The following is a 21,538-nucleotide window of genomic DNA, read 5'->3' as shown; positions in this document are numbered from 1 at the left end:
AGTGGAATCAGATGTGCCCGGAGCCAGAGGTTCTTCTTCCTCTTAGCTATTTCTTCAACGCTCTTAAAGGCGTTCCAAGAGGCTCTTTTCCTCCTGCGCAATTCAGGTGCAAGGTCATTTGTCATGTTGACTTCCCGACCTAGGTACACACAAACTGCTGCATTTGGAGATATTCTTTCCATTGAGAGTGAATGGAATGTCAGGAATGAGATAATTTCTCATAAACATTGTCTTCATGATATTCAGCTGTAGTCCGACCTTTCCACACTCATGGTCGATGTCGGCCAGCATTTGTGCTGCTTGGCTAATGTTTGGTGTTATTAGAACGATGTCATCACCGAAGCGCAGGTAATATAGTTGTTGACCGTCTATCTTCACTCCCATTCCTTCCCATTCCAGTAGTAGCATGACATTCTTGAGTGTGGCACTGAAGAGTTTTGGTGAAATGGTATCACCCTGCTGACCCTCTCTCTTGACATGGGTGATCACTTCCTTGTAGAATCATGAGATCCTGGTAGTGAATCCATAATACAGCTCATGGAGGATCTTGATGTATTGAGTTGGAACGCTCTGTTTGGCTAGGGTTTCGATGATCACTTCAATCTCAACAGAATCAAAGGCTTTCTTTAAATCAATGAAAGTTAGAGCAGCATCTTGAACTCCCAAGAAACCTCAATGACTTGGTTATCGTGTGGATATGGTCAATCATGCTGAATCCTAACATTCTATAAAACTGGTAATTGGGGCCAGAAAGTACAGCAGGTAAGATGTTTGTCTTGTATTCAGGTCGGGTTTAATCCCTGACACTCCAGATGGTGCCCTGGGCACCACTAGGAGTGATCCCTGAGCACAGAGCCAATGTGCTCCTCCCCAGAAAAAAGCACAAACATGACACAAGAAATAAAACACAACAACAAAAAATCACAACTAACAATCACCAACAAAAAGCTGCAAAAACCTCAAACATATGAAGACTAAACAGCATGCTAAAGAAATTTATGGTAACAAATAAGAATGATGACATGAGCTATAAGAACAATTACATACAGCAAAATCAACTCTAAGAGGGATGTTTATAACAATACAGTTTTACGTCAAGAAGTAAGAAACTTCTAAAGAAATCTAACTATACATCTAAAACAATAGATAAAGATAACCAATAAAACCTAGTCAGTATAATGAAGGAAATAATAAAAATCAAAAATAAACAAAACAAATAAAAATGATAAAATTAAAAGATCAATGATCTATAACTGGTTCCTTACAAGGATAAAAAAAAACTCTTAGTTAGACTAAGAAAAACTGAGAGAAAACTCTAGTAAATGAGATAAGAAATGAAAGGGCAGAAACTGCAACAGATATTACAGAGATACTCAAGGACATAAATGATGTTTAAGAACAACGTGATGCCACAAATTGGAATATCTAAAAAATGGTGATAGTGATAGTGATTATGATTTTCCAAGATTAAATAAGAAGGAACACAAAAAAAAATGAGATCATTAACAAGCACTGAATTTTAAACTACAGTCAAATCTCCCAAAAATAAATCCCAGAACCATATGGTTTCACTTATGAGTTCTACCGAGTCTTCAAAGCTAGACTGTCATCTATCTTTCTCAAACTCTTCCCCTCAAATGTATATATCTTAGGGGGCCCACATATAGAGCAGATACAGACATCACCAAAAAAAGAAAATGACAGGCCAATATACACTCAATAAACCTAGATGCAAAGGTCTTGGTGAACATTTAAAAGATCATACATGTTGATAAAGATATCTATGCCAAGTATGGTCCAACATAAATCAATTAATGTAATACCCATCAATAAAAGAAAAAAATATAGCCACTAATAAAAGACAAGAATAATTTATCATATCAATCCTGCAGAAAGTTCTTTACCAGTCCATTTCAATATACATTTATGATTATAAAAACAATCGACCAAATTTGGATAGAGAAAACATTTCTCAATATGATAAAGTACATATATGACAGACCTACTGCAAACATCAAGCTCAATGAAAACAATTTTAAAGCTTCCTTTCCAAGATCAGGTACAAGAAAGTCTACTCTCACCACTATTATTTTACATCACACTGGAAGTCCTAGAGAATGCAACTAGACAAGTAAGAAAATAAAGGAACTCATAGTGAGACAGTAGCAGTACTAAAACTATTACTATTTGTAAATGACATAATAAAACACATTAAAAATCCTTAAGACTTTACTGAAAACTATTCATCATCCAGTCATCACCATCCTCCTGTTGTTCATCGATTTGCTCGAGCGGACCCAGTAACGTCTCCATTTTTGAGACTTGTTGTTACTGTGTTTGGCATATTGAATTTGTCATGGGTAGCTTGCCAGGCTTTGCCGTGCAGGCGAGATACTCTCGGTAGCTTGCCGGGCTCTCCGAGAGGGGCGGAGGAATTGAACCCGGTACTGCCGGGCTGGCTGCATGCAAGGCAAATGCCCTACTGCTGTGCTATAGCTCCAGCCCCTGAAAACTATTAAAAACAATAAATCAATACAGTGAAGTGACAGTCTACACAATACAGATGCAAAAATCTGTTGCATTTCTATATGAAATCAACAAACTAGAAGAGAAATAATAAATTTCTTGGCAAATAATACAAAAAATTAACATTTAAATCTAAAAATATGAACTGGGTGACTAGTTTGGAACTTAGTATTTTATAAATACCTAAGCATTTATAAAAATGACCTGTTACTTCTCATTACATCCCTGAGAAGTAAGTAACTCGGTTTATTCAGGGTCCATCAAGGAAGAAAGAGCTCCAAATAGTAGCCCTCTCCATCTCTGAACTTCACCAGTGGGCATCTTTGATCCTGATTCTACAACATAAATCAGTATACAGGATAAATCTAAACCTTTAAAAGGCAATTTTCCACATATTTAAACAAATAAATCTATAGTCCTCCTTTAAGCAAATCTTCACAAGCTGAAAGAAGTTATATAGAGTAGTTTTTGACAGATTATTTTTAAAATGTTTTTCAGAATCCAGATAATGTGATTGAGTCTGTCACCGTGATGATTTCTTTACTCATGTAAACAAAATGTCATTTTATATGTTATAACTTGGATAGCCATAGATAATGATAGAACTGCTTTTCTCCTTTGAGAAAAGGGATTTCTATTAGATTGTCAGCTTCTTGGGGCATTATTGAGAATTTATTTATGTTTGTATCCTAGCTGTAGGCACAGTTTATGTGTAATATACTACAGGTCTTCATTAAATATTGAATACACACAGCTAAGTTTATGCTGAAAACTGTCGTGTGTAGTAGAAGGGAAGTTCTAAGAAGTTAAATGATAGAAACTAAGACAAGTGTAAATTAAAAGATTTGTTCATGTCCACACAATGAGATGAAAAGAAAGATACAGCTAAACTTTTAAATCTCGTGTTAATCTACTGATTTTTAAATGACAATTATATTTTCTGAGCCAAAGATCAAGGCACACAACACAACCATAATATTTTTCATAATTGTATGTTTATGATAAGTATCACAAAGCTTTAAAATGCACTTGTTTATAAGTTATTTTTATATATTGGATTATACTCTATCTGCCCTACAAAAATAGTTTGTTGACAATTTCATCAGACCAAAATAACACCAATGTGATTTACATACAACAAGCCATATTGATGTCTAGAGGATATCACGCTGAATGAAGCCAGTCAGAAGGAAAGGGAAAGATCTATGGAGTTAAAGATACACAGCAAGGGAGCAATCAACGTCCAAGGCAACATAATGGGAGAACTGATCCACACAATTGAGTTGGGGTCGGAGGGCAATATTTGAATTGGGAGAGAGGTGAGTACACTGGTGATAGGTGAGGTGCAGGAATTACATGCATGAGAAGCCATTACTAACAGTACTGTAACCACAGAATCTCAAGCAATTAAAAAAATTAAAAAGCAAGCTATATTGCCTTTTGAATTACATGTAAACTCAGAGAAACCATCTCATTTAAAAACTTTTAATGAGAACTTCTGAACAGCAATGCCATATTTACATTTTTCTAGTGACATGCCAGAGAGTTGTATAGAATTAAAAAAAAACTATCTCACTCTAGAAAAGCTATTACTCATAATTATAACTTCATAGTGATAAAAATGTGCAGCATCTTTCTGTTATATTTCTCTAATTGCTGTCACCAAAAAAAAAAATGTGAGGTCCTTTCTTACCTGCTTAAAAAGTTGAAGGTTAACTGCAGTTTCCAAGAACTGTTTCATCACACTTGAGCGGTGCTTTACAAAACTCTCCTCACAGAAAGTGACAGGCTCGCCCTAGAAAGAAAGAAAGAAAGAATTTCAGGGTGACATTACAAAGTCTGAGAGAACTACTCTCTTATAGAACGTCTACTAAGAAGTATAAATCACAGAAGCAACTTTCAGGTGCTTCAAGCTTAAAAGGAATCCAACAGGCCATTGTATTCATAGTAGCTAAATTTCAGGCAAGCATAAATATTCCTCTGATGGCATATATTATAGTTTTTAAATTTAAGACACTTCAGGCTTTTAAAATTGACTTTACTCCCTCAGAGTGAGAACAGACCAAAAAAGAGATTTAATATTATTATAATTTAATTATGAACACTAAAAATAGCACATGTAGCTGAAAAGTACTTTCAATAAAATAAAATTTCAACAATTACTTTCCTTCTGAATGAAAATACTATCCTATGTGAAATGCTCCTGATTTTTGCCACTTGTATCAGTAATTGTGACCATCAGTATCTTTTCAAATAAATTCAGAGTGTTAAATTAGTATTTTCTTTGTGATCACAAATTTTGATTGCATACTTTCTACAAAAAGCAAAAATACATGGTATTTGCTTGTCTTGTGTCTATCTTACGGATTTTTGTGATCCATTAGCTGGTGCTTTTCCAAATCAATAATGCGAGTTTCAAATATAGATTTCCATTAGTTTCACATGATCTTACTCACTGGCTTGATTCCTAATATCTGTTTTCCTACTCAACTTCATTCTCTTTTTCAAGTCAACGTACATGAAGATAAGCAACACAATTTGATAGTCAAAATTAAAAAATACAATTGGTTCTAATGATTGATTTGTTGTAAACAGTCTTGTAGCAATATTAATTTGAATTTAAAAGGGGCAAATAACCATGTTTAGCTTCCATGGTAGCACTGTAGCACTGTCCTCCTGTTGTTCATCGATTTGCTTGAGTGAACACCAGTAACATTTCCATCGTGAGACTTGTTGTTATTGTTTTTGGCATATCGAATACACCACGGGGAGCTTGCCAGGCTCTGCTAGGCAGGTGGGATACTCTCGGTAGCTTGCCAGGCTCTCCGAGAAAGAATGAGGAATCAAACCCCGGGTTGGCTGTGTGCAAGGGAAATGCCCTACCCGCTGTGCTATTGCTCCAGCCCTTAGCTTTCATATCGAATGGGTTGGAGCGATAGCACAGAAAGTAGGGCATTTGCCTTGCACAACAGCCAACCCGGGTTCGATTCCCAGCATCCCATATGGTTCCCTGAGCACCACCAGGAGTAATTCTTGAGTGCAAAGCTAGGAGTAAACCCTGTGCATCACCGGGTGTGACCCAAAAAGAAAAAAAAATTAGCATCCATATAACTTAGAAAACATTAACTATAATTAACTTTTAGGGATGACAGTGTCTTAATAATAACTATCTGCAAACAAAAATCTGAAAATTGGTTCTTGCAAAATAAGCCTAGCAATTTTATAATTCTACTGTTTTACACTTATCATTTTCTCTTCTTTTTCTTTTTTTTTAATTTTTATTAGTGAGACACCATGAAGTACAGTTGTAGACTTACAAATATTGTACTAGGGTTTCAGTTATACAATGATCAAATACCCATACTTCCACCAGTGCCCATTTTCCACCACTACGGATACCACTCCCCCATCCCACCCTGCCTCTGTGGCAGGGCATTCCCCTTTGTTTTCTCTCTCCTTTTAGGTGTTGTGGTTTGCAAAAGAAGCATTGAGTGGCAATCATGTTTAGTCTATAGTCTACTTTCAGCATGCTTCTCCCATCCTGGGAGGATCCTCCCAACACCCTTTATTTGGTGCTCCCTTCTCTATCTGAGCTCCCTTTTCCCCCTGAAGTTAATGTCTAAAGTTAACACTACAAACTATTCAATATTGTCATTAAAATGTAAATTCATAAAAATTAAATAAACCCAAAACTAAGTTCATCAGTTTCAGTAGATAGATGGAGTCTGTGAAAGTACAGTATCACAGAGTGCAGTATGGAGTTTGATCCTAGTAGTCTTATTAGAAAGCACTACTATAAAGGGAGTGAAAAAAATCCAACTCATTACTAGAGAAGGCAAATTAATAACCTAGTTATTGTTATTATCACTAACAGCTAACAGTCAATTATTCATAATATATTTGGCATTAGACATTTTATACTTGCCATTAACTACCACAGAATAGCTTTTTTTAAAATTTTTAATAGTGAATAGCTTTTTTTCTTTTGTTTTGTTTTGTTTTGTTTTATTAGTGAAACACCATGGGGTACAGTTGTTGACTTACAAGTTGTTGTGCTTGGGTTTCAGTTATACAATGATCAAATACCCATCCCTCCACCAGTCAGTGCCCACTTTCCACCCCCACCAATCCCAGTCTCCCTCCACCCCCCATCCCCCATCCCACCCTGCCTCTGTGGCAGGGCACTTCCTTTTGTTCTCTCTCCTTTCGGGTGCTGTGGTCTGCAGAAGAGACATTGGTGGCAATCATGTTCAGTCCATAGACTACTTTCAGCAGGCATTCCCATCCTGGGCAGATCTTCCCAGCACCCTTTATTTGGTGCTCCCTTCTCTATCTGAGCTGCCTTTACCCCTAGAGTTTGCAGCTGGCACTCTAAGCCATGGAGTGAACAACCTGGTATTTATTACAGCTGTTCTTGGGTGTTAGTCTCTTATTTTGTTACTTTATGTTACCCAGATGAATGCAATCTTTCTATGTCTGTCCCTCTCTTTCTGACTCATTTCGTTTAGCATATTTTCCATGTAGTACCACTTGTATGTAAATTTCATGACTTCATTTTTTCTAACTGCTACATAGTACTCCATTGTGTAGATGTACCAAAGTTTCTTTAACCAGTTATCTGTTCTCAGGCACTCAAGTTTTTTCCATATTCTAGCTATTGTAAACAGTGCTGCAATGAACAAACAAGTGCAGATGTCACTTCAACTATACTTTTTAGCCTCTCCAGGGTATATTCCCAGGAGTGGTATTGCTGGGTCAAATGGGAGTTCAATTTCTAATTTTTTAAGAGTCGTCCATACTGTTTTCCAAAAGGGTTGAACCAGTAGGCAATAGTGAATAACTTTTTTTTAAAATTATTTGTTTATTGAATCACCGTGAGAAAACTTACAAAGCTTTAAGGTTTAACTCTCAGTCATACAATGATCAAATACCCATCCCTTCACCAGAGCATATTTTCGACCACCAAGAATAGCACAGCAGGTAGGGCGTTCGCCTTACAAGCAGCCAACATGGCCGACCCGAGTTCGATTCCTCCGCCCCTCTCGGAGAGCCCGGCAAGCTACCGAGAGTATTCGATATGCCAGACACAGTAACAACAAAGTCTCCAATGGAGACGTTACTGGGCCCGCTCGAGCAAATCGACGATCAACAGGAGGGCCTTTACCTTTTTACCTTTTAAGAACCCCAATATACCCCGCTCCCACCTCTCCCAATGCCTGTGAGACAGATGATTTCCACTTAACTCTCTCTACTTTGATTACATTCATTATTTTGACAAAAGATCCACCATTATTACTTGGAATTTTCCCCCAACAATCAGACCTGCTGAAAAGGCATTGTGAAATAATTTGTTTTCTATTGCTGGTTATGAAGACCATATGATTTTGCACGGATAGTGGCCATAAGATTTTGGATTTCTGATATTTTACTAATTAAGTCTGGAGGGATTTCTGCCAAAAGATGCATAGTTATGAGATTGGTTTGTGTGCCTCTGAGGCCATGGCCATGCCAGAAAGCCGCTCGTGGGGACAACTCTCAGCCTCTGCAGGGCAGGAAGGACGTGACGGTTCCACCCCCCCCATCCTATGAGGCTGCAGTTGCCCTGTCACCACTGGCTCATACCTGGCTGTCCAATAACCTCTGAGGCAGCGGCCACTGTGCTGTCAGGGGGTGGGGCAGGGAAGACGAAAGAGACAGACACCCTTTCTCTCCCAGGCGGGGGAGGGAGGGCATGGCACTGTAGTTCAATGCACAGTCCATCTACATTTCTGCTGAAAGCTGCTGGGCTCTGAATTAGGTACATGTGCCAATGGGACCATGGCCCTGCCACAGAGCCACTCGTGGGGGGCAACTCTCGGCCTTGGCAGGGCAGGAAGAATGTGCCAGTTCCACTCCCCATTCCATAAGGCTGCAGTTCCCCCATCACTGCTGGCTCATACCTTGCTGTCCAATAAGCTCTGAGGCAGCAGAAACCGTGCTGCGGGGGGGGGAGGGAGGGGAGGAGGCGGAAGAGACAGACAACCTTGCCCTCTTGGGCAGGGGGGCACAGTGCAATAGTTCAATGCATAGTCCATTCACATTTCTGCTGAAAGCTGCTGGACTCCAAATTAGGTCTGTGAGCCTCTGGGCCATGCCTGTGCCGGAGAGCCGCTCGTGGGGGGCAACTCTTGGCCTCGACAGGGCCCCAAATAGCTTTTTAACAGAACTGCAGCACTGTCCTCTCATTTTTCATTGATTTGCTCAAGCAGGCCCAGTAATGTCTCCATTGTGAAACTTGTTGTTACTGTGTTTGGCATATCGAATATGTCACGGGTAGCTTGCCAGGCTTTGCCATGCGGGTGAGATACTCTTGGTAGTTTGCCGGGCTCTCCGAGAGAGGCGAAGGAATTGAACCCGGGTTGGCAGGGTTGGCCACGTGCAAGGAAAACTCCCTACCCGCTGTGCTATCGCTCCAACCCAGCTTTTTAATAAATTATTTTAAAAATCATATTAATTTATATGATTTAGATAATTAAAAATATATTGTATTTGTACTATCATGGAACTCACAATCTAACAAAGGGGGGGGGCAAGAAAACTTCCATCCTATTAAAGACAAAGTGTTGGTTTTGCACCTTACTCTCAGCGTCATATTGAGAGTTAATTCTGAACGTCCAATAAAAGTGCAAATGAAACAGCAGGTAAGTCAAGTCTTGCTCCATCTGACATATTATTTTTCAAAAGCAGTTCAAAATTTAAAAGTAAATAATATTATTGCCTTTAATGGCAGTTCCAATTCTATCACTGCTTTTTATTACAACGTGACCTACTGCTCCTGGTAATTTTAGTTTCTTTTGACAGATTTTCCTCCAGACATGTGAAATGTATTTTATTACCATCAATGGTCTGTCATAAAGTTGTCATTAACAGAGCAGAAAATAATCTCCAATTCAAATACAAAGTTCTGACTCCAACTGAAAAGTGTCAACTTCCTATGTTAGAAGCAAGTAATTCTTTTGATTAGAAGAAGAATAAAAAAAAATCAAAATAATAGGAAAATGACAAGAATGGAATATGCAGCACAAAGCTAGAAACTAATTTGCGAATTTATGTAATTTAATAAATATTTAGTAATTTTACATAAAACTTTGGGCTGGAGCGATAGCACAGTGGGTAAGGTGTTTGCCTTACACACAGCCGACCTGAGCTCCATTCCTCCACCCCTCTGGGAGAGCCCTGCAAACTACCGAGAGTATCTCACCCACACGGCAAAGCCTGGCAAGCCCCCTGTTATGTATTCTATATGCCAAAAAGAGTAACAAGTCTCACAATTTGTTGTGAGACATTACTGGTGCCTGCTTGAGCAAATCGATGAACAGGAGGACAGTGCTATATCAAACTTTAATGTTCAGCTGGTGATGAGCCTACATATTGAAAATACTCATGCAATGAAGAAATTCTCAGCTATGATTTCTTTTAAAAGATGCACTGGCTGCAGAACTGAAACCTAACCATGAACAGTTTTGTAAGGGTCTATCTCACAGTAGCTAAACAGTTACACCCTCCAACTGCCGTGTAACCCCAACAAAGGCCAGGATCCAGAGATTATCACAACAAGCTCTCGGGAGCACGTGGCCGCATTCGCGGCCGCGCGACTATTTATTTAATTTTCTCTAAATTTTCAGGGTACCTTAAATATCCTTAAATATCCAACCCGCACGGCAGAGCCTGGCAAGCTATCCGTGGTCTATGCCAAATAGACCAAATTGATATGCCAAATCCAGTAATAAATGGATCTCATTTCCCTAACCCTGAATATACAGAGTCGAGAAGGATATGGAAGGAGAGGCTGATAAAACACCAAGGCAGACATAGGCTGCCAAAACGCAGAAAAACAAAAATGATTGTCTGTACTTTTAATGCCCGTACGCTGGCATCTGCTGCATCCATTGAAGACCTTATGGTACAAGCACAAAAGATCAAGTACGACATCATTGGTCTGACCGAAACGAGAAGACATCAATCCCATCATGCTGTTTTCGACACTGGAGAAGAACTGTTCCTTGGAACATGTGATAAAAGAGGCGTCGGTGGTGTCGGTATCCTTGTCAACACAAACTTAGTCACGAGCATTGATTCATTTGAATGCCTAACAACCCGAATCGGACGATTACACTTGAATAAATGTGGCTCACTACCGGCAGTTTCTATCTTTGTTGTCTATGCACCAACATCCAGTTATGGTGAAAAAGAAACTGAGAAATTCTACATGGAGCTGGAGAAATTCTATAAAGAAGATCACACCTTCTACAAGATCATTGTGGGTGATTTTAATGCCAAGATAGGACCAAGAAGATCAGTCGATGAACTCCACATCGGAACCCATGGCCTGGAATGGAACGAACAGGGTGACAGACTATCTGAGTTCATCATGTCAACCAAAACCTTCCATGGTAACTCACAATTCCAAAAGGCTGAATCTAAACGTTGGACATGGGAGTCTCCCGATGGACGGTTCCACAATGAAATAGACCACATCATATTCAATCGACGGTTTTGCCTAACCGATGTTGCTGTTGTCCCAAAATTCCAAACGGGATCAGACCACCGTCTTCTTCGTGCAAAATTCTACCTCACAGAACGAGGAGAAAAGAATGCAAGGTTTAAGAAGAGGACTCCCAGAACAACCACCAACTGGGAACTCTTTGGCTCTGTTGCGGCAACATGGGAAGATGCCGTCATTGACAACATTGATGAGGAATATGATCGAATGATTCAGCACCTCCATGATTGTGCAAGGAATGCCAAGAGAGAGATAACCACAAAAAACCGTCTTTCTTCGAACACTCTTGAACTTATTCGCCAACGTGGCTTGGCACGTGCCTCAGGCAACCACAAGCAAACGTCCGAACTGGCAAAACAGTGCAGAAAAGCCATCAAGGATGACCTCAAAAACAGGAGAGCAGCAGTACTGGTAGATGCAGCAGAAGCTGGGAAAAACATTCGTAATGCCCGCCTGTCCTTCACCAACTACAAAACCAAGATGACTGCCCTCCGACATCATGATGGATCTATCACATCTTCCAGAAGGGCAATGGAGAAGATTATTCATGACTTCTACTCAGATCTCTTTAATAGCCACATCCACTTGCCCACATACCACATACCACATGATGGATATGTCGTTCCCAACGTTCTCCCTTCCGAAATCCAACATGCCATCTCGTCGGTAAAGAAACCAAGAGCACCTGGCCCAGACAAGATCAGACCTGAACACCTGAAGAACTTACCATCAGTACTCATCAATACATTGGCTCGACTCTTCACACGCTACCTGTCTGAATGCAAGGTTCCATCCCAATGGAAAACCAGCAAGACTGTACTACTATACAAGAAAGGAGACATCCACGACATTGGCAACTATCGCCCAATCTGACTATTGTCTGTCATCTACAAACTATTCACTCGCGTCATCCTGAATAGGATTAGCAGAACACTAGATGAAGGACAACCATGTGAACAAGCTGGATTCCGAAAAGGATTCAGTACCATTGACCATATCCACACAATAACCAAGCTCATTGAGGTATCTCGGGAGTTCAAGATGCCGCTCTGTCTAACGTTCATTGATTTAAAGAAGGCCTTTGATTCTGTTGAGACGGAAGCGGTCATAGAAGCCCTAGCCAATCAGGGCGTACAAACTCAATACATCAGGATCCTTCGTGAGCTCTATTGCGGATTCACTACCAAGATCTCACCATTCTACAAAGAAGTAATCATCCATATCAAGAGAGGGGTTCGGCAGGGTGATACCATTTCACCAAAACTCTTCAGTGCCACCCTCGAGAACATCATGCGACGACTGGAATGGGAAAACATGGGAGTGAAGATAGATGGTCGGCAACTACACCACCTCCGCTTTGCTGATGACATCGTTCTAATAACACCAAACATCAACCAAGCGGCACAAATGCTGAACGACTTTGACCGTGTATGTGGAAAGGTCGGACTACAGCTGAATCTTACGAAGACAATGTTTAAGAGAAACAGCCTTGTTCCTGACGCTCCATTCGCTCTCAACGGAACCACCATCTCCGAATGCAACAGTTATATATACCTAGGTCGAGAAATCAACATGATGAATGACCTGGCACCTGAGTTGCGCAGGAGGAAGAGAGCGGCTTGGAATGCCTTCAAGAGCATTGAAGAAATAACTAAAAGGACAAAGAACCTCTAGCTACGAGCACATCTCTTTGATTCCACTATTCTTCCTGCATTAACATATGCCTCAGAGACCTGAACCCTACGAAAACAGGATGAGAACACTATTCGGGTCTCTCAAAGAGGAATCGAAAGAACTATGCTTGGAATATCACGATTCACTCAAATGAGAGATAGAATCCGGAGTTCTGATCTTCGTCAACGCTCAAAAATCAGGGACGCTGTCTCATTTGCCAAGACATCAAAAATCAGATGGGCTGGACACGTAATGAGGTTTACAGACAACCGCTGGACTAGAGCCATTACTCATTGGATTCCACGAGACATCAAAAGATCACGTGGACGCCCACCTATAAGATGGTCAGACTTCTTCGTCAAGACCCTAAATGATCGGTTTGAGGCTCTACATGTTCCTAAAACGAACAGATACCATTGGGCTACGCTAGCACGCAACCGGGATGAATGGAGACGTTACTGGCACCCGCTCGAATAAATCGATGAATAACGGGGATTAAGTGATTAAATGATTAAGTGATTAAGTGATCTCACAATGATTCAATAAAAATTTTTTTAAATTTTTTTTTATTTTTTATTAGTGAAACACCATGAGGTACAGTTGTAGATTTACAAATTTTCGTGCTTGGATTTCAGTCATACCATGATCAAATACCCATCAATAAAAATTTTTAAAAACACAAAAATACTGAAACTATTGTAACCTGTTACCTAAACTACAACTAAAACAATTTTAATACTGTAATATACTTAGACCCTTTGACCCAATCTTCAATTTCTAAGTTCATCTAAAAAGATTTTAGAAATAAAAGCAAATGTAGGTTTTCTAATATTACACAAAAATAGAAATAAATATAATTATAAGATCAATCAGACAGAGAATACTACTCTTTAACAAAATATTTAATATCTATAATCACTAAAATACTGTGAGAAAGGTATAGTGGTTTGGGAAAATTTTTGCAAGATACTGTTAAGACAATAAAGTGTTAAATAGAAAAATTAATATTTGAATAGGAAGTTCCTGATAAATAAATCCAACTTTCCAGAAAGAAGCATTAACATCATGATTATCAGCAAATATATAAACTAAGAGTCAACAATATATTAGTACTCTAAAATGATGCTTGCTCAGTCATTTGTTATTAATAATAGTAAAAATAACCAGGTATATGGGACTTTGTAACTGAAAACTCTGGGTTCAATAGAACCAGGAATGTGGATCCTCTGCCTGTCTTCCCCTGCTTCTGGCAACTCAGCAGTCATGCCCATAAGCCACCTCTGGCTGGCCCCAGATAATCTCGTCATCAGCCACGATCCAGAGTTGCGTTGTCCTTCTTTCCTGGAAAGAAGCATAACACAACACACACCATAACCAAGCCCCTGGACCCCACACCAGGCTGTTTCATTTGAGGAGCCCAGAAGGGGGGCAGGTGAGACCCCACCCCGCCCCAAGGGACCAAGCCCTGGCAGCCGAGGACGTCCAGAACTCAACCACTATCATGCTCACAGCTGTGCTCTCCATGCTGGAGCTGAGTCTCTGACAAGTGAACACATTCCTAGACTGCACAGCCGTGAATCTCACCACCCATACTCCAAGAGTATCATACTACATTTGATGGGGTTTAAAGTAGGAGGCAACCAATCCTAGAGGAAAATATTTTTTTCACAGTTACATATATATATGGCTGGAGCAACAGCACAGCAGGTAGGGCGTTTGCTTGCATGCGGTCGACCAGGGTTCAATTCCTTCACCCCTCTCAGAGAGCCCGGTAAGCTACGAGAGTATCCCACCCACACAGCAGAGCCTGGCAAGCTCCCCGTGGCATATTCGATATACCAAAAACGGTAACAAGCGCCACAATGGAGACGAACAATGAACAATAGGAGGACAGTGCTACAGTTCTACATACACACACACACACACAGATATATATATATATATATATATATATATATATAATCTCTTATAGAAGGGCTTAATGGCCCCTAGGTGAAATACAACAATCTTCACACTCTTTCCTCTAAGGAAACTTTGTTGGAGCATTTTCAGCAGTTTTTCATAACAAACAATACAAAATAAATTATTTTGGTTCTGCTTTTGGGGAGATTGGGATTCGTGATGGAAACATCCAAAATATGGTGGTGGGGAAATGTAATGGTGGTGGGATTGGTGTTCGAACATTAAATGTAACCAAATAATGTGAACTATTTTTAAAATAAAATAATAATAATTGTAAAAATACTAACGTTCATATTTAATTTCTATTTTAAAACATAAAAGTCAAAGGAGAAAATGTCATACTCAGACACTTATATAATAATTGATATGTTGGAAAGAAAAAGGTACCATTTGTGGTAGTGTAGTATACTGCATGCCACTATTACCCGATTCTATTTTCAAGACATATCCTTGGGTGAGGCAGAAAAAATTGACTTAGAACTACTCCTCAGTGGCATAAATATGGCTCATATGGAATGCACTTTCATGAAAAAATGTCAATTCCTCTAGGTAATTGTCACTGCTCTGCAAAACATGTGGACTATCCCTCTGAGTTATCTCTCTAACTCTGTATCTTTCTTTCAGAACCCATTTTGTATCACATATTCAGCCATACTTTTATATATTTTATTTCTGAATTATTGAAGTTCAGGTTCAGGGACTAAATCCCAGCTCAGACAAAGTTTCAAATATTTTGGACGAGCATCAAGATTTACAAGAAACATTTAAGGGAAAGCCCACTTGTTATCAACCTTGTAACTTGTTTTGACCATTCTTTTGAAATTAGAATATTTCCTGTCCTTGGGCCCCAGCAATAAGATAGCGGGGAGGGTGTTTGCATTATACAAGGCTAACCCTAGTTCGATCCCTGGCATCCCATAGTGTCCCCCAAGCACTGCCAGTTGTGATTCCTGAGTGCAGAGCCAGGATTAACCCCTAAGCATCACCAGGTGTGACCAAAAATGCCAAAAAAATAAATAGAATGTTTCCTGTCCAAGATTGATGTTAGTTTGGATATATTCAAGAGGAACCCAGGTATTCAAGAGCTGGGGCTGAGATCTCCAAGCCAGCTCAGATCGGCACTGGGACTCCCTCACCCAGATCCTACATTTCCAGTAGCTTGGCAGTCACACCCACAAACTGCCCCCCACCACCACCCCGCATGTCATGTAATCTCATCAACGTCCAAGATCCAAAGACTATAAAACAAAGCTCCCAGAAGTGTGCAGCACCACGCAACCTCTTATAGTCTAGCCCACCGACGTACCTAAAGCAGCACACATATGTTTGGTTTTAACATACTTGCTCATATTCTCTTATATACATTCTCCGACCCTCTCAGAGAGCATGGCAAGCTAACCGAGAGTATCCCTCCTGCACAGCAGAGCCTGGCAAGCTCCCAGTGGCGTATCTGATATGCCAAAAACAGTAACAACAATGGGTCTCATTCCCCTGACCCTGAATGAGCCTCCAATATGGCACTGTTGGGAAGGAAGACTAAGAAGAGACTGCTAAAAATCTCAGAGCTGGGATGAGTGGAGACGTTACTGGCACCCACTCAAGCAAATCGATGAACAACAGGATGACAGTGATACAGTGATTACCTATAAAACAAACCCAGTACCTTGCATTTTTGAGTGTTTAATATCTTCCAGTTATTGTCTGAAATATTTACACAGGGTAATTAGGGCCCCAATACAGATATGAACAAGATGGGACTATTCTACTTATCTCTATTACATTCAGCTTCAGGGCTGTTATTAATACCTTATCAATACTTATATTTGTGTGTATGTTTTTTAAGTATAGGTATATCTCAAGTTCTTTACTATCCTCTGAAGTAAGAAATGTTGGAACAACATTTTTTTAAAAAAACACTTAAAACATAGCATAAAGGGGAGTGAGAGTAATGAAGAGGCGGACCAGAAGTAACAGAAGGACACCAGTGGAGGGTAGCATGCACTTTGGTGATAGTAAGGTATGTAACTGTACAGCAAGACAAAAATGAACATTAACACACCATTGCAAATATCACAACTTAACTACAGGAAAAGTTTTTAAAAAATTAAACATGGATAAGAACTGTATCACTGTCATCCCGTTGTTCATCGATTTCCTCGAGCAGGCACCAGTAACGTCTCCTTCATCCTAGCCCTGAGATTTTAGAAAGTGCCACATTCGAGGCTCTTTCAGGGTTAGGAGAATGAGGCCCATCATTGTTACTGGTTTTTGGCATACTGACTCAAAAACAAAATCATAAAAAGTAAAATTAAGATACTAGAAAGAATACTGCACAAAAATTAAGAAATACTCATCAAATCATCAACACTCTAATAATACACTAATATTTAATATGGACTATTACTGTTAGATTGGAATAGCGCTGTTACAATAAGGAATTTAAATAAATTAAGAAAAATCTGTAGAATATTGGTGTAATTAAATATTTTAATCTTTTAAAGACTGCATCAGTTTTCATGGAAATATCCAAAAATGTTCAGATATTCATAGAATACTAAGAATAAATTTTTGGCATATACACCATTTTCCCCCCAAGTATCTTAATACCGTTATTTCTTATGGTACTGTAGTTTGAGATTACCAATAAAAATAGTACTTTATTGCTGAAAATTATTAATAAAAATATTTCATATTCAAACTATAAACTTTAACTATTAAAACAAAACCTCTTATTGTAAGTTTATGGACTGGAGCGATAGCACAGTGGGTAGGGCGTTTGCCTTGCACAAGGCTGACCCAGGTTCGATTTCTCCGCCCCTCTCGGAGAGTCCAGCAAGCTACCAAGAGTATCTCGCCCGTACGGCAGAACCTGGCAAGCTCCCCATGGCATATTTCATATGCTAAAAAGGCAGTAGCAGCAAGTCTCACAACGGAGAAGTTACTGGTGCCTGCTCACGGAAATCGATGAACAACAGGAGGACAGTGCTACAGTACTATTTAAAGTTTATACTAAAGTTATTAGGAGGGGCTGGAGCATTAGGACAGCAAGTAGGGCATTTGCCTGGCACGCAGCCAACCAGAGTTCAATTCCCAGCATCCCATATGGTCCACTGAGCACCGCCAAGAATGATTCCTGAGTGCAGAGCCAGGAGTGACCCCTGAGCATCGCCAGGTGTGATCCAAAAAGCAAAAAAAATAAATAAAGTTATTAGGTCTATTTGGAAAAATAAAGCTATCATAGTTCCATTTGTCTATTATTCAGTACAATTTTCAGGAAAGGAAACTGATCATTTTAAGTTAATTCAGTTGATTTTGGTTAAACTTACTTAGCACAATTAATTTTAGTTTAAATATACCTAAAATTAAATATACCGTAATTGAAAATATGGATATATTAATGTACTAATTTTTCATACTATAAAACTACTTTTGTTCCCCATGCTTGAGGGGGAAAAAATGCTTCTCCTGGGTCATGTATTGTTGGTGATATAAATGTGGAACCCTTACTTATCAAAGTTCTAAGCTGTATTTATCTTACGGTAGCTGTGCAGAACTTTCACAATTTTCAAAGCAATTAAAAAAATTGTTAAAAAAATCAATGGAAGTGCCATAAATACAATAACATTCCATTAGAAAAATACACACCAGATATTTCTCAGTAGAAATCATCTCTAAAATGAGAAGTCCAAATACTCAAGCTTGAACAATAAATAGAGGAATGGATAGCTAAAATGTTTTTTTAATCACAAAACTTCAAGTGAGTAAATGATACTTAGCAATATGGACTTTAAAATCTCTTATTAAATTGAAAGTTTAAAAAATGATTTAAGGGGCTAGAGCAGTAACACAGTGGGTAGGGCGTTTGTCTTATACACGGCCGACCCGGGTTCGATTCCCAGCATCCCATATGGTCCCTGAGCACCGCCAGGAGTAATTCCTGAGTGCAGAGCCAGGAGTAACCCCTGAGCATTACTAGGTGTGACCCCAAAATAAAAAAAAAATGATTTTAATTATGGTGTCAACTCCATGCTTAAATTGCTTAATCACCAAATACACTACTTATTGATATGTTTTAAAGGAATATAATATCCCCAAATATCTGAAAGATGACTCTTGCAACTTGCAAAAAGAAGCCAAAGATTACTATGCAATCTTTATTTTCAAAAGAATTTGCATTAGCAATATTTAATTTAATCAGCAAAATTCATGATAAATAATCTTGAGTGATTAAAACAAATGACTGTACCTTAAACAAAAGGAATAGATTTGAGTTTTTCTTTGAAGCTCTTAGACAGTAAAACATATCTTTGATTATGCTATATAGAATTTTCACACAACCCACGATTTCTTAAGCATCAGTGGTTTGTCAAAATGTACTTTTGTTTTTAATAGTTGATGGCATGAACCCTTACTAGATATTTAATGCAATCATTTAAATGTAGTCTCATATTTATTTTAAAGTTTTTCTCTTATATTTATTTTTTGCTTTTGGGGTCACATCTGGAGATGCACAGGGATTAGTCCTGGTTCATGCACTCAGAAATCACTCCTGGCAGTGCTCAGGGGACCATATGGGATGCTGAGAATCGAACCCGGGTCAGCCACATGCAAGGCAAACGCCCTACCCACTGTACTATCACTCCAGCCCCTGTTTTTCTCTTTTAAAAGATTATAAACAGCACATGTTAAAATGTATGGTAAAGAGATTTTCCTTATAAATGTGCTGTTTGTAAAAGTTCAATTTTGATAATAAACTAATCTATGTAGCATTAACTATATGCCTGGCAGTGTTCTGTTTACATATATGAAGGCATTTATCTTTTAATAATACAAGATACATTCATGAGAAAATTAATCACTGTATCACTGTATCACTAAAAATTTGCCCAAAGTCAAAATAGAATTCTGTCACAGAATAGAGGTCTGATACCAGCTTCCCTTGTTTTAGAGTCCATGTTTACTGCATATTTTTCAATTTATGCAACACATTAATTTGATCTAAGTTTTCTCAGCTTTTAGAAAATAACTAACTTGCTGCTGGCTAAAATATGAAGAAAGCAAAATGTTCATTATTTTTATTTAAATCACTTTTTAAAAAATAATATTGGGGGCCACACCCCATGGTACTAAATGCTCACACCTGGCTTTGAATTGAGGGACCACCATGGTGTAGCCCAGGAGAAATACGGGGTGCTGGAGCTTAAAACTGATAAACTACGTATAAGGCAAGTGTCCAATCTGCTATACCAGCTGCTATACTAAATCACTTTTGAACAATTTTAAGAAGTATTTTTTCCTCTGTACTTAAGATCAGCTGTAATTTATTTGTCCATAGACCAAGGTGTCCTTTGGATATTGCAAATTCAATATAAAAAGTAAAGACAACATACTCAGAGGTGTCACTCTGCTAGCCTAGGTGCTTAATTTATAAAGCTACTCTCTGGACATATTTAGCATATGTATTTCGCAATTATCTTTTAGAATAAATGTTCAGATCATGCTGGAGCGCTTCCCATCACAATGCAAATCAAACTGACCCCTACTACTTTTAAAACATAAAGGAACAGAATGAAGCAGTTTGAGCAGAGGAAGCTACCACCAGTAGAGAAAACCATGCACATCCTGGAGAGCAAGTTATTTACCATTCAAATGCAAACCATAGTTTGCCTATAGCATCTCTTCCTTTTGAGGAAACCCCTAATCTTTTGTTCATTTGTTTAGTCTTTCCTTAAATTATGCCAAATGCCTTCTGTGGAGCTTCACTGAGAAGAAACATAAGTTTGGGAAATTTATTTCAAGGTGCAACTGCAATAGTAACACTGGCCAGAGACGATGGAAACTCGCCACACAGCAGCAGAAGTAGGTAGAGCTGTGGACAAACAGGTTCCAGTGTAAGTTCCACTATTCAATATCAGTGACTTTAACTCATGATTACTGACAGTGAATAATTACTAGATGCTACTTTCCTCATCTTCGAATAAAATGGGTAATATTTTAAGGCTTGTAAATAACTAGATGATGATTTAAAGGGCCTTTATAGATGCTCAAGGGTCAATTATTGCTTAAACTAATTATGACAGTTGTGTATCAGTAAAATAACAATATATTAACTACAATAAAAAAGGAGAGAATAAATGTATTAAAGAAAATAACTATAATCAGTTTACAAAAGATATTAATGAAGTAGTTTCCTCCAGGATCACGGAGGGAAATAGAAGGCAACTAAAAGCAAAACAAAAAAAAACAAACAAAAAAAACACCACCCAGAAAAAAGAACATTATAAATGATGCCTGAGACATTTAGGACATTTGGAGCATTATGCAGAAGGCTCTGAACTGAGGTCTAATGTAAGAGAAGTGAGGAGAAATGCAGACCGCATGCCCATAGGAGGCCCCAGAGCTCACAGGAGAAGAGACATCGGCAGACGGATTCCAGTCAGTCATAGAACAATTCTGCAGGTTACATTTTGCCCAATAAAAGGGAAATAACCATTTGCTGCTTTTGTATTTCCATCAACTATCACAAAATTTTGAACAGCAATACAGTGCAAAATAATTCAAATTATATTCTAACACCCAGAGTATTCTATGGCAATGTCCTTATGAAAAAAGGCAAACTGTGGAGTAATTGTAACTTCTACATTCAGCTCATCTTCTTTATATCCAAAAATATAAATAAACCCACTTTATTAATGTTGAAAAAAGTGCAGAAAACAAAAATAAATTATATATTGTTTAAATTAAGACACTAATTTACAAAGTTGGTCATAATAAGAGTTGTTTCAGGAATAAGATTGTTCCAGTCAGTACCATCCCCACACAATGTCCCCTTCC

At 38.7% G+C, this 21,538-nt stretch overlaps 1 protein-coding gene across 2 annotated transcripts in view; it reads right to left on the bottom strand.

Moving 5' to 3' along the window:
* DENND1B (DENN domain containing 1B) overlaps positions 1 to 21,538 on the bottom strand; it is a 248,717-nt gene that overhangs the window by 63,284 nt on the left and 163,895 nt on the right. For both annotated transcript variants that reach the window (XM_056110675.1, XM_056110676.1), the window contains one exon: positions 4,220 to 4,321. In XM_056110675.1, the coding sequence (XP_055966650.1) occupies positions 4,220 to 4,321 (102 nt within the window). The remainder of the gene's footprint in view (positions 1 to 4,219; positions 4,322 to 21,538) is intronic.

This window comes from Sorex fumeus, unplaced genomic scaffold (assembly GCF_029834395.1).
Source record: "Sorex fumeus unplaced genomic scaffold, SorFum_2.1 ptg000010l, whole genome shotgun sequence".
Taxonomy (NCBI): Eukaryota; Metazoa; Chordata; class Mammalia; order Eulipotyphla; family Soricidae; genus Sorex; species Sorex fumeus.
The sequence above is the reverse complement of the archived record's forward strand: the minus strand, read 5'-3'. Positions and strand labels throughout refer to the sequence as shown.